This window comes from Ixodes scapularis, unplaced genomic scaffold, assembly GCF_016920785.2.
Source record: "Ixodes scapularis isolate PalLabHiFi unplaced genomic scaffold, ASM1692078v2 PGA_scaffold7__128_contigs__length_106722199, whole genome shotgun sequence".
NCBI classification, from domain to species: Eukaryota; Metazoa; Arthropoda; class Arachnida; order Ixodida; family Ixodidae; genus Ixodes; species Ixodes scapularis.
This window is the reverse complement of record NW_024609882.1, coordinates 67,778,550-67,794,920: the sequence shown is the minus strand read 5'-3', so window position 1 is coordinate 67,794,920 and position 16,371 is coordinate 67,778,550. Positions and strand designations below refer to the sequence as shown.

General features: G+C 46.3%; 1 protein-coding gene across 2 annotated transcripts in view; it reads left to right on the top strand.

Moving 5' to 3' along the window:
- The window catches only part of LOC8051285 (protein pygopus), a 64,997-nt gene extending 53,205 nt beyond the window's left edge, over window positions 1-11,792 (top strand). Inside the window, exons 4-9 of one of the 2 annotated variants that reach the window (XM_040212550.3) lie at window positions 4,024-4,095; window positions 4,492-4,569; window positions 4,857-4,928; window positions 5,792-5,866; window positions 6,318-6,392; window positions 11,043-11,792. In XM_040212550.3, the coding sequence (XP_040068484.2) occupies window positions 4,024-4,095; window positions 4,492-4,569; window positions 4,857-4,928; window positions 5,792-5,866; window positions 6,318-6,392; window positions 11,043-11,143 (473 nt within the window). In that variant the 3' untranslated portion in view covers window positions 11,144-11,792. The remainder of the gene's footprint in view (window positions 1-4,023; window positions 4,096-4,491; window positions 4,570-4,856; window positions 4,929-5,791; window positions 5,867-6,317; window positions 6,393-11,042) is intronic. The other variant, XM_040501706.2, reaches the window with a different exon arrangement.
- Window positions 11,793-16,371: the final 4,579 nt, after the last annotated feature.

Here is a 16,371-nt window from a genome sequence, read left to right as displayed (position 1 = left end):
CGTAATAAAAACGTCACATCCGGTAACGTCGTTGATGTCGTACTAACTAGTGGTGGATCGAATCTGCCGAACTTCAGATTCGACAAGGTTCGGCTCATGCCGAAATTTCAAAGGAAATTTCGGCAAAGATTCGGCAATAACGTGATTTTCATTTGATCTCTCCAGTGATGCAACGAGGTAGTTGGAACATTGACTGACAACTACTTTAATGTACTCCTCGCCATTATAGCAATCCTGTTTTCGGCTCACAAGTAGTTTGTGCCAAAACAGAATAATATTGCTTTTAAATTAGCGTTGTTTCGCGGTTTTCATTCATCCGCGCTAAAACTATACACACAGAAGTATGATGCTCGACGTTGCACATCCGAAATTCCTGACTTTTTCCAACTTCCTAAACGTCCGTTGTGTCTTAGCATCACAAACCGGCATTTTAAAAGTTAAAACCAGACCTTGCGAATATGGGACGTGCATTTTCATGCAAAGCTGAATTTACTCGAATAAAAAAATATGAATATTTACAATATTATTGTTATCTCTTTTTGTGAAGGCTCAACAGCCGTTGCATTCATTTTCGCGCACGAAACGGTGACCGGCAGAGGAAGTATAAAGCACAGTCTTACCGCTTTTTTCCATCAATGCACACTTACAGCCTTGCGCTGATGAAGCGTCAAAACCGAAACAAGCGTATAGTGACTGCGCTCGCTACTACCCAACCCTGTAGTCAAACCACTTCTGCAAAAAGTCACATTAAAATTACCAGTAAGCACACGAAAATGGCATTGATACAATTATCTTGTCGAATATAACCTTACCGTATTTACTAAAGTAATAGCCGCACTAATTATGAACAAAGCCCCCGCGTCTACTTTCCCACAGAACACATATAGAGCCATTACGTAGCGCATAAATAACAGAGCGAATAACCAGATCGAGAACATGATTCTCCATACAAATACAATCTTCACAGATGGTATCTTCGCACGAAGACGTTATCTCTGTCTTGTAAACAGCTCGAATCATGCTGTCGATTGCAGTGATTGGCAATTCGCATGCTCCGCGGGAAAGCGAACCCTCGGGTTTTCTGCATAAACAGTGTGGCTATTACCCGAAAAAAAAACAAAAAAACTATAAACTTTTTTGCGCGATAAAAATAATATATCCAATTTTAGGGCAACAATGTATTAATGCCGAATCTTTAGAAAGTTCGGCAAAACTTCGCTGTGCCGAATCCCAAGATTTGGCATCGAATTTTCGATTCGGCAAAGTTAGGCCCATCACTAGTACCAACAGTGACGTCACTTCAAAAATGAAGTGATGCCATTTTATACTTGCCGAATATCGGGATGCGAGGGTTTAACCGTGCAAAGTTGTTCGAATGGGCCAGCTGCGATACGACGAAGCGTGCTCCAGAGCCGTACGTCTCTGGGCCTACGAGAATGCTTCACGTAAGTGCAGCAACGCCGAGGCGTTGCTTCACGTGAGTGCAGCAACGCCGAGGCGGAGTTTTAAATTTGGGCTAGTTGGTCCGTGTTGACATCGAATAAATATTTAAAAAAATCGCCAACAAAGCAAGGACAAGTAGGAAGAAGTCCGCTATTTACTGCCATCTCGACCTCATCTTAAAATTTTACTTTATCTGTTGAGACACGAGGCCTTCAAAGGGCTAGCCTGGGATCATTAACGCGCATTACGCAGTAGGAATACACGGCCGCACGGTTGTACGATGCTAGCTTACCCAGATCGAAATGTGCAGGGGCGGGGATTGCACCCAGGATCCCTGAATTCTGACGCGAGTTTCTCCACGTGCTTTGAGCCATGGCCTTCTTTAATATAGAAAGTCTGTCAAATCGCGAAAGAACGTGGCCGCTGTAAAAGGGAAAGGCGATCAGAGAAGATAGAGCGCGCAGGGGCTCTCTCGGGCAGCGCCAAGGAATGCCCCAGCGGTAAAATCCGGAAATAAATAACATTTTCGTCGACCCTCCCTTCCCAGGCGCCTGTGGCCAAAAGCCTGCGGTGGCCTCTTTTCTTTTTCTCCGCTGCGGTTTGTTGTTGCTTCGCGGAGAAGCCACCGCGCGTACTGTTGGCGCTAGCTGAAGGGTTGCCCCAAAGCCGTATGTTAGAGAGTTTGGCTAGTCTGTGATCTCGCCGCCGTAACGCCCCGCCCCCGCTCCCCCCCCCCCCCCCCCCCCCCCCCGAATGCGCCAATCAGCCCGCGACGCAGAGCAAGAGGCGTGAGCACATGCGCGTGAACTTTCGGCTGCTCCCAGCTGAGCGGAGAGGGCCGCCATTTTCATTCATTCACCCGGTGGAATTAATGCATCGGATCGACAACCAAATTTTGGTTCTTTCCTTTTATTTCGCAGGCTCTGGCAAGAAAATATTATAGCGTGATCCCTAGGTGGCTTAAAAAGCTAACGAATGAAGTTTCTCCACGTTTGAACGCAAGCTTAATTATATTCAGGCGAAAAATAAATAAGCCCGTAACAGACGACGCGTAGCCTGAACTGTACTCTGCGCCGACAGAGTGTTGCGCTTCGAAATGTCGGTCGTCTCCCCCCTGCTCCCTTCTTCCTCTCTCGCTTCTTCGGAGCTCTCCTCCCTTTCCTTAACTTTTCTCCTCTCCAGCACCTTCGCCGCCACACCCACTGGACAGACTTTCTCTGGGTGCGTGACCTCAGAAGTGACTCTGCTCTACCATTTCGGTAACCGTTCGGCGCTGCTCCTCGCCTTTTTCCGGCGACAGGGCGCTCAATGGCTCTGTCGTGTAATTGACAGGCTTTCTAGAATGAAGGAGGCTACGGTTAAACACACTCGGCCATCGACCCCCCTACATTACTTGGTGGCGTTCCTTTGGATCTCTTCGAAACCATCGTATTCTTCCTTCCTTGTTGTGCGTCTTCATTTTGTGGCACATAAAGTGACAGGATGCAAGGTTGTTGGGCTGTCGTTTTGGTAGTCAACCACCGTTATTCTCGGTCAACTTGTCACTTGCAAACGTAGTGTGTGGGCTGGCGCGTTTTTCTTGTGAGGTAAATTGATTCGCGTGTTTTTGAGTTGCAGCTTTAGACCAAGGCTTGTATTTTTAGCGGTAACTATTGAAAAGCAGTTTTGTCGTTTGCAATGTGGTTCTTCAATCTAAATCATACTTGTAACACGCTCGCTTCTTCAACAATGCAGTAGTTTTCTTGCTTTTCTTTAAAACCGCCGAAATAATAATATAGGTATTCGTCATACTAAACATACCCGCCGATGCTTACAAATATTGTTCCATTGTCTCATCATGGGTTTGTTTCGGCCGACTTCATTAAATTATACATTGATATTGTGATGATAATTTAGTAAACTAAGCGGGAACATCGATCCTGTGATATTTCTTCGTTCTTGAAGTCAGCAAAGGCTGTCTAGTTATTACAGTATATAAGGCTCCGACGTGGACGTTTTCGTATTCATATATGAATCGTCGTGATGTTTTCTCAATCTCTTTACTCTATAATAATGTTAGACTTCTTGTGTAATTTACATAGCGCCCGTGACCACAGGTATACAGAGTTACTTCTTTTTTTTTTTTTAATTTGCAGTCAATTCTATTGCTTAGACATGTTTTTCTTTGACAAATAAATGTTTTCGTTAACACAAAGTTTTTCTTTTTTTAAATATCTGCTGGCGTTCTATTGACCTTGTGCTACTTGCCAGTGGCGACGATTGTCATTGCATCCTTGTCCTCACCTTTGCATCAAAAGCACGAGCTCAGATAACGTCGTTCCTAGACGTATCGCTTTAGCGGACTCTTTATCGCTATTTTAATAATACTCACATCATCACACTCAGATAAAATTTACTAATCATAAAAGATGGTGCGAGAAATCCAGCAACCTGGTCTCGCTGATTTGGAGCAGAATCATGTACAAATGGAACTGAAAAGATCCCCTGCACTGCACTATTTAATTCATGTGGGACGGTAGAACTGTGATGTGAGGTCATATATGAGAACATTCTAGGTAACATCCCTAATATTGGTTACAGGTCACAACGGCGGTGGACCAGTTCATCAGGGCTTTCCACAAGACTATGGAAAGCACACAGGAAATGGCCAGGGTAACTTTTTTTCTTTTTGTTTAGTTTTGCCAATAGTGTCGCGAACTTGTGATTTTTGTGTGTCGAATTTGGTAGTTTTACGTACCAAACCAACAAAAGGCGCCCGGCACGCCCCAGCAAGAAAACTGAGGAATAATTTGGACCAGCTGGGAATCTTTTGACGTGCAACCAAAATATCGGTTGCCCACTGCTCCGCCGCAACCAGCCTTTTTATCAGACTGCGGGCATCTCGGCCGGGATTGCAACCTGCCACTGTACGGAGATCTTTTTTTACCCTGAGCAACCGTTGTGGCTATTCTCGTGGGCGGTCTCGCCTATCCACCACGTTAGAATTTACGCAAGAATATGAAGAACCTTTTTTTTTCCCCTTTTTCATTTGCGCACGCTTTCACGCAGGTCAGCATCCTGGAGTGAGGCCACATCAACCAGACTCTTTTGGTGGACACAATGGGAGGCCATTGCCTGGCGACCAAGGTAGCCCAGCTCGCGTCGAATCATTTAATTTGCATCCGCTTGTCGTTATTGGCGTAGCTCTACTTGCAGTCACTGACAGCTTAAGAAACCCGTAGCTTCTTATGTTCACGCTGCATGCTTTGTGATTGGCGGTCTTATCGGCCGATGCCGCATTGACTGCGATTACGAGATGCCCAGGGCCTGCCCCCCCCCCCCCCCCCCCCCCCGCGTTTCCCCAGTTGACTCCAGAGGCTGCGTAGTGCCAATAGGCAAGGCCCCTTTTATGTTTGTTGCTCGCTTCCATGCAGGCCCAAACACCGGACCACGGCATCCAGATTCTTTTGGCGGTCATAATGGAAGGCCAGGGACAGGAGACCAAGGTAATCAAATCACAACAGACCAGTTCATTTGCAGCTGCTTGTCGTTAGCGATATATATATAGTGAAGGAAGAAGGGAGAAAGTGATTATTGAATTTATTTGCAGTAAAGTTAAGGAAGGGGAAATAGAGCTGGGGAAAAATTGGGCCAGGAGCGGGGTTCGAGCCCCGCAAACTTCGCCTATCCGGGGCGACGCCTTTTAACTGACGAGACCATCCCGGCCAATAGTTTCGGCGGACTCAATTATTGACCAGCTCTTTGTGTACTGTTAGTTTTGCTTTGCTTCACTGAATAGGCGCCAGCCACCTCCTGCATTAAGGCATGTGCTAGTTCCGAGTGGCGGCAGTGACGTAACACGTCATTTCAGCTCGCAAATGTCGAGAAGGGCCCGTCTTTCAAGTTAGTTTAGGGAACCACTCCTCCCCATGAAATCAGACTACCAATTATATACAAAAGTTATAAGTGGTCTTCTGAAACTCTCAATTGAAGAAAATGGAGCCCGTTTTCAGTAGTTTGCTTTATTCAGCCCCACGTATTCGTAAGCTTTGTTCGTCACCATTTTACCATTGAAAAGTTTCGAAAACCACTTATAACTTTTAAATATGACAACGGTTCGTTCTGAAACTGTGCCATCTGGTTCAGACCGCTAGTGCTACAATTGGGCGAAAGCTGAACGCTTCAAAAAACGTAATTAATGTTTGCAAAAAACAAAAACAAAAAAAAAGTTGTAAATGTTTTTTGTTGTTGTTCCTTAAAGGGGGGGGGGGGGGGGAGGGGCATTTTAATTAGAGCGTGTTTATACCGCTGATAGGGTAACAATGGTGCACGAACTGTATCCTACACTTTTGTTTACGTTTCAACGCAGGCCATAGCAGTGGAGTCGAACCCCACAATCAAGGCTCTCCTGGTGGTCATGGAAGGCCAACGAGAGGAGGCCAAGGTAATCGTACTGCTGTTTTAAAGTGCTAGCTTTATATGAGAACCTTTGGTTGATCGTGTTGGTGTTGGTCGCGCCGTAGCAAGGGCATGGAAAAACGTATTAGCAACCGAAAGCAGCTTTTAGTTTGACGTCATAGCGCGCGCGACCAATTGCGTTGCACCGCTCAAATCGGGTGAGAGGGAGCCGTGTACAAACACTCTCCTCTCCTCTCTGCTGCGTAGAGATGGGGGCTGCGTAAAAGGGTAGAAACGGCATATTAGTAGATGAATATTCTAGTGGGAGCGGAGGCTTTTCAATGTGCTTCTGGTGAAAACCTCCATCGGAAGTGCTATTCCACCTTTGTGGCATTCGGCGAAATGTCTTAGCCAGGCGATTTTTACCCCAACCTGTATGGGATTGAGATGTTTATCAAGCTAGGAAAAAACCAAGATTTTCCCATGATTCAATCCAGGTCAAGGTTCCGGGTCCCCACCACAGCATCAAGGTTCACAAGGAAGTCACAAAATGCCAAATCCCACGGATCAAGGTAAGTTCTCCTGACCGACGTCAGGAGAGGTGATATCGCGATAGCTGAGTGAAAGCGAAAAGGATTACCCCAATATATGCTCTTTCCTAAGTACGCGCCATCTATAGCAGCTGCTGCGCTAATACTCCGAGTTCGCCATTGTTTGGTCACACTTCTGGCTGTGAACTCGGCTCAGTTTATATCGAGAGGAAGTGCTGCGTCAGGATTCGGCGAGAACTCGGTTCCGATCCCACGGCTCATGCCCAAGAAATGGCGACCACGAAAGTCTCGCTTGATAGGGCTTTTAAAAAAATGGTATATTGCATGGACGACGTAACGGTATGCATATGGGTATACAGGTCCATCTGGTAAATGGGGATTCGACTCGTGTCACGGGTGCGCAAATGGGCCCTTTGCCAACAAAAGCCTTTCGCCTGATTCGCCTGATTAAACTATGCTCGTCGTATTATCGTTCTTCAATCCCCACCCCTGCTCCTTTCGATCTGAATGAATATTGTACCGGTGTGCGGTCGTGGGGTCACTACTGTGCAATGCACGTTAAAAGACGCTAGGCTAGCAGTCGTTCTGCACTGGCTAAATTTATCACCTTCGGCGTAGACACCAGACGCCCACTGGTGCTGACTAACGGTGTCTGAAGCTGAACAAACACACAAGTCACACTGCTCGTCGTGCATCATACAAAAGACAGTTTGCCAACACGGGTCACAGCAATATCCGTGGTTCGAATGCGGTGCGCCAAGTTTCTCATTGAACTCATTGCCATGCAGCGTTCGAAGCACGGATTTCGCGGTGACTCGATCGCGTTTGGATCCGTTTGCCGACTGTCTTTTGTATTGTGTATGAGCAGTGTGACTTCGGCTTTAAAAACGACATCGCATGCCTTTATGAGCTGGACTAAATTTTTCTCTGCGACGCCGTGGCATCTCCTGACCCAAAACAATTATAAAAAGAATACTAATACATACTAATGCGTAAAACAGAAACAGTACTCAACGTACTTATACAAAGGCCATCCTGCTTGCGATTTTCAATCGCAACATCGCTCGTGAGGCAAAAAAAAAAAAAAGCGTGGACGGAGGCGACGGTGTTGGGCGCCGCAACTGACAACTGCAAGCAGAATCGCACTGAGTGAATCGGGTGTCACGTTCAATAGAGCTCGGTACCTTTCATTGGCAGCTACCTGTAGCGTCAGACCCTTGATATGTGAAAGTAGATATCCTAGACGTGCTTGTGTCTTATTATCTAAAATAAAACAATAATATCACTTGTCCTAATCAAATTTAAACTTAAGCGTTCGCGCAAACATGGCGAAAAGCTATGTAAACAAACTCTGACTTACTAATCCCTGACTACGGTGACAACGATGCCACAGGTACCATTAACCACTAATCCCTATGAGCCAAGGACAGTGCATCACTGCGGGCGTAACTCAAGGCTCGCTTAAATCTCCCCAACCCCCGACGATGTCTTTGTGTGCTTACGCGAGAGACACCAGAAAATAAAAAAAGAAAGGGGACGAGCCAAGTTGTAAATTTAGTTCGTTATTATCCAAGACAGCTTTTTAAATGTAAATAAATATTTGTAGTCACTGACAGCTTTATTAAGAAATGCGGGGCGTGGCATACTACGTTTACGCTTGATGTTTCGTGATTTGTTGTTCGGCATTGTTATGGGCTACTCTCGGACTCTCATTGTCTCAGGGCGCCATTTCTCTTAAAACATGTCGACCGATATGTTTCGTGTGGTCAGCTGGTGACGTTAATGCGTAGAACGATTGGTAACGAGCTGAACTGGCCGTCACGTAATGACATGCGTGCGAGCTGTCTCCGTGTGCTGTGCACTCTGAAGAAAAAAGGGTGTCAAAAGGTGTATTCTTACACCCTTTGTCCCATATAATACACCCCCAAACTTAAATTCGACGTACAGCGCCCTACAGTCGAACAGACGGCCAGATATTTTACGAGGGCCTTGATAGCCGTGTGGTACAACTTATTAAAATAGCTAATGTACGTTTTACTGACAACAAGAAAAATAATCGGGGTTTTCTTGGCCCTACTGTAAAAACGCGGTGTTTTCTTTATGGCGTCTTTGATACGTACTTTAGCTATTTAAAATATTGTACCAAACGGCTATCAAGCCCCTTGTAAAATTTCGGGCCGTCTGTTCGACTGTAGGGCGGTGTACGTGGAATTGAAGTTTGGAGGTGTATTATATGGGACAAAGGGTGTAACGATACACCTTTTGACACCCTTTTTTCTTGAGAGTGTGCCAGCTCCTCTGCGACTTGCTCACCTTATTTTCCTGCTTGCCCGCTGTACCACCCTGCAAAGCGTTTGTGGCCAATGTTTTTTTATTAGTTTGCATCGCGTTCGCTTGAACGTGGGACTCGCAACGCATTAAAATATAATAAAGGCCTGTTCACACATGCAGCAAAGCGCTATATGTATAGTGATGACCTCGCGCTAAGCGCGTGCTGACGGAAGCGTTCACCAGCTATTTATCCCACCGTCAAACCTGTTGCTCATGGCAGACGATAAGTAACTGACGACACATGAGCAGAACTACATCAGCGCTTCGCTGCATGTGCGAACCTGCCTTAATTTATGTATTTTGAACATAATAGGCGAAAAAAGTTCGGAATTTTGAGCACATTTTGTATTGCTAATTGCGTAAACGACAAGAGCATGCAACAACCATGCGCGCTCTTCCTAATCGATGGAATTAACATCCAGTTAGGAATGTGTGAACACCTTACCAATTTACGGGTGTTCCAAGCAAAAAGTTGAGTGAGAATCACGCGCTTAAAGGATCAGAAGTCACGTGCACCTATTCAGCCAGTCATACCTCTAGAATCATATGCCGTCATTATCCGACACTCTAGACCAATGTGGTCACTGAACGCTCGTGTTTGACAATGGTAGGCACGCCCTTTGAAGCAGCATTTGGTTTTCTTCGTCCCTTCGCAATGCCCCTTTAAGCTGAGACTGCAGCCAAATCAAACTTGTGCCTATCTAAAATACTCTAGTCACATACTGTATTTCAAATACTTTTTGAAGCATTTTGGTGTCTGGAAAATACATTTAGTCAAGAGTGTTTCCTATTCTAATTTAATTACATTTCTCGCTGTCTTGTACTCAGTGTCTCAAATACATTTTGCAACTTTGGAAAAAAAATTCGCCGGAACAGTCTACAGAACTAGGGATCGTCAGTCTCCAGGGCTATGATGAACCGATTACAAACTTGGAGCCAAGCGACTCTAAACAGGTAACAAGGCACGACCAAAACGCAGTCTCCAAATGCTAACAAAAGACCCTATGGATAGCCTCAAGTACGCCCGCCTTTATTTGTTCTCTTGTCCTATTGTGCATTCTTCTCTTTTTGATTGAAGTTTGAAAGGCACGTCACTCTTAGAGTTGCAAAATGCTGATGGCGTCAATCGGATTTTACACTCAGACCCCAACTTTTGCCTGGAACTAAAGTGGTTTCATCAGCGGAGGATTGTGACGGTTGACAAAGTAGAAAACGCGTGCTAAGCTCTAGGCATTGTTTGAAGTTCGACTATTGTCATCACCGCAGTGACTGGGCACGAGCCACTACCCGAGTGCCCTCCGAGGCATTGATTTCTACGAGCCGAAGTCGAGTGCTCACGCAGTTCTCGTGTTTAATCCACGATCCGCGCTGGAGTGTCGTCAAGCAGATTGTTTTGATCCCAGAATTACATAATCAAGCTTTGCGAAGGAAAGAGTGAAAGAAATAGTCCTCTTTTATCCTCCGAATTCGCCACGACAAAGAAGCTTCTAAATCAGTGGCGGTTTGTGCGAGTATACTTGGGCCAGACTAGGGCCAGTACCCCTCTGCAAAGCCGTAAACATTCTAACCCGATATTGTTTCATAACCCCTTTAGGCATTCACTTGAGCCGCTAGATGACACTGAATTTCGGAAGGCGCTGTGTGAAGAGGCGCGCATCCTTCAACAGCAGCAGTGCCTCCCTATTCTAGAACGATGCTGATTTGAAACAATAGTATCATAGAGCGCTTTTTCTAAATGCTATCGCTTTTAAAAGCGCTCTGTGACCACTTCAATTTCAGTATACTTCGTCTAACCTTAGCATGGACGTTCGCCTCGCATGCTAAAAGCGCAAGCGAGTTGCTTCGGAGCCCCGGCGGCTGTACAAGCGCTCGTGCAGCGAGTGCCCCAGTCAAGGCAGTCAGGCCAGCCGCTCGCGCTTGCACTTCTCAGTTAGTCCATGCTGAGGTGTTTACCCACCAAAAAGCGCCCACGTGGTTTTAAACCCCTAGCGGCGCGCGCTTTATTGCCTCGTTATCGCGCGTTTCCTGCGTGTCTTTGACCGGCGTTCCCCTTCTTGCGTTCCCATGGGCCAAAGACGCAATGTGGAACACTTGACTCTCTGTATACTTTCGGCTCCGGCGCTCAGGAGGGTGTACGTAGTGGTCTAACTTGCACGCTTGAGTACCCCATTTTCCGGCGATGAGGAGCGACTCACTCGGGACAGAAGCATGCGGTGGTGGAGGAAATGGCGCCAAGACTAACACGACTAACAAACGGGAGCAAGAGGATTGCAAACATGCCGAAGGTGAGCGATTACGCGAGGAGTAGGCTCACCACTGCCCGGTGTCTTTTGCTCCCAGGCAACGCCATGGCCGGGCAGCCCTGCAGACAGAAGGAGTGCCCGCCGCAAGACCCCGACGATTACATCCACCTGATCGACCCGAGGAGGGGAAAGCCGTAGCGAAAAACCCGTCAACAGGAAGCGGTCCTGCATGGTCCGAGAGATCTGGCATCCAAAGTGGACTTTAGTTCTACATCTGTTTATACTCCGCTTCGCCCTATTTCGGACAGAAGCAGACTGTGCTAGCCGATGGAGCGAATCAGTGCCAAAGGTGCAGCGTCATGCTGGTCGTCGTCTTTGTGCGTGTGCAGCGTCGGCTAAATCAGTCAAGCACTAGAAAGGAGCCGAGATATTGCGCTTTCAGTACGTGCATCTGCATTTGTATGTGTCGTGTTATATACTCCGTTTTACTGTAATTCCGGCCGTAGCCGACGCAAGGGTCCAATGGAGCCAATCAAGCACTACAAAAAGTGCATCGTCATGGCGCTCATCGTCTCTGTGCGTTTGCTATCCGCGGCTGTACCAATCAGGAACAGTAAAAGCCCCATGATCCTGCGGTTTCTTCTGTGTACGTGATTGGTTTTAACCGGCGATTTTCAAACGCACAAAGACGAGGGCGGTGACGATGCACTTTTTGTACTGCTTCACTGGCTCCATTGGACCGTTGCGTCGGCTGCGGTCGGGCTTCATGTGAAAGGGATTAAATTTCACTGCGCTCCGACTTATTTTTGTAAACTTGGATTGGGTAATAAAAGTAATTGGGAAGCACTTGGCATTGGCTTACTTTTGGGACGATTGATGCCAAGGACGCCCGAAATGTGAAGAAATAATCGAAGAGGCCGTACCACGTTTTAGAGCGCAGCTCTTAGGCGCCCGTTTCCGGCTTGAGCGGCGTCGCCGTCGCCGTCGGCGTAACCGTAAGGTCACGTGACCCCCGTGAGGTCACGTGACCCCGGTGACGTCACGTGACCCCGGTGCGGTGACCCCCGTGAGGTCACGAGGGCCACGCGACGTCAGGAAGGTCAGTGACCTCACGGTTACGACGACGGCGACGCCGACGCCGCTCGGATGGAGGAGTAGCGGGCAGGATGAGGAGGTGAGGAGGAGGGAAGAGGGGTATACCCTCCTCTCGGTAGCCTCCCTCCTCCTCCTCAAAAGCTGCGCTCTAATTTGGCGTTACAGGGAGTTGAAAACTGCTTTCATTTTTTTCTTCTTTTTTAGCATTTTGAAACGACCGTGCTGCTTCACATAAACGGCTCTCTCAACATTGTTCTAGGGTTGAAGAATATACTGTCAAGCAATTCAATGCAGACAAAATGAACGACATGATTGTCACTTGTTAAGGGAACCCAAACATTCAGTTTGAACGAAGTGGGGTCATTTTCCCGAAGATTAAGCATTTAGGTTCATGAAATGTTAATTTGGCGACATTTACTTTAGTGTACAAGCTTATGTTGATTAACAGGTAATTCATTCGTTTTTTTTTTCTGATAGAAAACAAAGACCGAGCTCACAGATGTTTATTTATATCGTTGACAACCAATATCGTAGAACGGACTCAAGATAAAACGAGCAATAGCTATTTTACGGCTTTTCAGTTTGTGATTACCAGAATCAATTTGGTTTTCATTTTGCAATAATAATATTTGTAATAACATATATAAAACGTAGTGACTAAAATTTTGTGTCTAGATTAGAAAATATTCTTGCGAGGGCTGCGAGGCTCCGCACATTGTGTCCACTTCAAAACTAAGTTAACTTCTTTCGTTCGCATGCACTGTTTTTGATAGTTTTCAAGCGTGCGCAAAAAAAAAGATCAGTGTCAGTCGTAGCCATCTTGCAACGTTGGAGTCAACGACACGTTGCGACACGACCGATCAGCTCGTGATTAGAGTGACCCGTGACATGACTTACCCGCGAAACGTCTGCTCGTGACATGGCTGACTCGTGACACGACTGATAAGTGGCACGACTGCTCCGTCATATGACTTAAAGTTCCCTCACATTCAAAATCTACGAGAACATTCGCTCGCCCTACACATTTATTTCGATCGAGGTATGTCTTTGTTGACATCTCTGTCTTTTTTAATTGAGGTATTTAAAAAATAGGACACGAGGTATTCGTTTAGCACAGACACATCGGAAGTACGCACATTTTGGTATCATTTAGAATTAAGTTTATGAACTTAATTCTCGCCTGCACACTCACCGTCTTTTCACTTTTGTCGTTGCTTTCCAGTTTTTTTATTAATAATATATCATTGTACGAATATAATCTAGCTATTTCTTGCACTTTCCAAATTGTCTGTTCCAACATTTCGAGTCCCAAGTTGGCCTTGCACAAACTTTCTCGCGAATCACAACCCGAATATAGCCACGTGTGGATTTTATAAAAAAAAAAAAAAAAGGGATCTAGTTATCTTTACGCACGCGTCTGTACTTTGTGACGGAACACTTACATCTTAGTATCTTGAAGCAAATCTATGTAGCGGTTTTTCTTTTTTTTCTGCGCACGCTTTTTAATCGGATGAGTCAACCGTGAAACAAGAATACACGCGGAGGGCACTGCGCATGTTTCGTATTTTGATTAGCGGCACTACTCCTCACTGCGCATGTTTCGTATTGTCATTTGCGCCACTACTCTTGCATGGTATCAACAGTGGAAGCACAATTTACTGCTGTTTGCGCGGGGTTTGTTTCTGGCTTGCCGGGTACGAACTGAAATATGACCAAAGACTCTATGAGCCCAGCGCAACCGTCAACGAGCCAGCAATGTGCTGGTGCTGCCAAGGATAGGGATGTTGATGAGAACAAAAAAGAACGACAGTGGCCGGCGTACAGACAGTAGTTTGCAGTGGTGAAGGTGGTTGCTAACAGCTTGACCGCAGTATGCAAACTTTGCCGCAAGGAGTACTCCGACAAGTCTTCCTGTTCAAATCCTAAAGAACACCTCGAGGTAAGTTTTGGTCTTCATTATTTTCATAATATTGACCAATTTTCCAGCTGAACTATATAGTTTAAATTTACCGCTATGGTAGAAGCCCGACTGATTCATGTCTATATTTTTTTCTTTCAGGCACTAATTTCGAGAAGAAACTGCTGCTAAGTTACAATATGAAGTAAAAGCGTAATTTTTAATTTTATGCAGTAAAACTTGGTGAAAGTCGTTTTCTAGTTTTTCCTAAATTTTTGTGTTATAGAAAAGAAACTGCAAAGTAACGTGGCTACTTATTAAAAGTAACCGTTCTGTAAGGAGTTACTCTTTTGTTGCGGTAACTGAAACTGTAACTTCGCTACTTTTTTCTGAAAGTATCTGTAACTGTAACGAATTACTCAAACTACTTTTTAAAACCTGCTTACCCAAGACTGCCGCCACCCTGCCAGTGACCACAATTATTTGCTCATCAATGCTGTTTTCTTGGGCTGGCTCAATCTCAAGGCAACAAAGGAAAACAACTTCGAAGATCGGGTGGACTTTCCAAAACTTGTCCCAATTCTTTGGGTCAGTCTGGCTGTACGGCTGTCTCATGTGCAGTGCTTACCTGATACTAAAATTCGGTTGACTGCCATTGAGGCTGCCATTATAGGAATTTTCGTCCCAGCTTGCCAATACATCCGAATTTCGGGATACTTCAGGGCACCCATGACCATGAGGATCGCAAATAACCTTGGTCTCTTGAGGTGTCGTGTCGAGCTCATTCCCGCTCATCTGCAGAAAGTAGATGTTCGTTAACTTTGATAGTTGCTCGAACACCTCATGTGAAAGGCACATCATAAACTGTTCTGGAGGTTCTAAAGGGGTCAAGCCACCCTTCATCCGATACGTGCAGTCTTGAGGACCCGGAGCGAAATCTCGCGCGAACCACTTCAAGTGACCCTTTTTGGAAGCTGTTGGGGGCTCTTCCTCATCGGCTCGCGGAGCTGAAGTCGACGATCCATGCTCTGGATTTGTCAAGAACCTGTTGAAATCAATTGAGCACAAAGTATTCACGAAGAAACAATATTACGTAGTGAGAAACTACTATTTGTATAAGATCAGTTTACCACTTTTGTGGACTCTGAATTTCCAAACTCGTCATCAGACGAGCCCCGTCGGAGATTTCATCATCGGCGATCTTTCCGAGCAGAGCTGAACCTTCTTGAAGTTTCTGTTGTTCTCGGGCATGAGCGCGAAGAGCTATGTGTTAAAACCAAACCCAGTGCATTGTAAAAGCCTGTTGCGCTAAAATCGGAATTCTAAAGTAACAAAAAAGATCGCAATTTCCAGGTGTGGCGCACGGCGTGCCCAAGCGAGGACAGCGAAACTCATGCAACGATTACATTCAAACATCTGCCCCATAAAAGCTATAACCTACTCTACAGTAATCCAAGTACTCTTATAAACACCTCGGGATGTTAAATTAGTTACTCAGTTTTATGATTAACCGGCTATTATCGTAAATGTGGAGCCACACGCCATAGAAGTTAACCCGACACGCCGTAGAACGCAACGTTACTCGATCAACTCAGTTGGCAAACTCCCACGGAAAGCGTGATCCCTTCAAAGGCACGCGCTGGCACACGTCAGTTCCCGCTGATAACCCCTATATTCAAAAATGCTGTTTGAAGCGTCATCCTTGCCATGTTTTGAACTGCTGTTGCAAGACGCGCCGCAGCGAACACAAGGGGTTGGCGCTTCGAACAGCGTTAGCCCGGCTGAGGGGTACGAGAACACGGGCGTACCAACTTGTTTTTGAAGGGGGGGGGGGGGGGGGAAGGAGCACACCAGACCCCCCCCCCCCAGGGCCGGGGCCCTTGGTATCCGTGGATGGATGGATGGATAATAATGGCCTTTATAACGGGCGGTAGCTTGCGCCACCTAGCCTAAGTCTAAAAGACAAAGACATGATTCCTCCCTCCCTTTTAATACCAATTTTCTCCCTCTATCACCAGGCAGTGTGGGATATCACCAGGATGACCTTCAAGGGATCGGGCAAAAAAAAAAAAAAATCGCCCCCTGCCTCCTTCCTCCGGCGAGGGACTCGCCAATTTTTTTCTGGTCAAACCTTGTCGGCGTTACCCCAGCACCGGACCCACTGGGAGACAGGGTTGAGCCTGTGGGCCAGAGCCACGCGGGAGGGAGTCCCAATTTTCCTCTGTCCTGCCTGTCCCCAGCTGTGGTAGTTAGTTGTCCATCATTTAATTTTTTTCTAGATAATTTCCACCAATCATCTAATCGCCTCTTTGTCACTGTAATCTTTTTCTCTTCCGTCCTTCCATCGTCGCCAGTAAAACCCAGGGCCCCGGCCAAATCCGTTACCCCTTCAGGGAGGGCAGGGCGAAGCCCCGTGCCCTTCAAAACCAAGCGC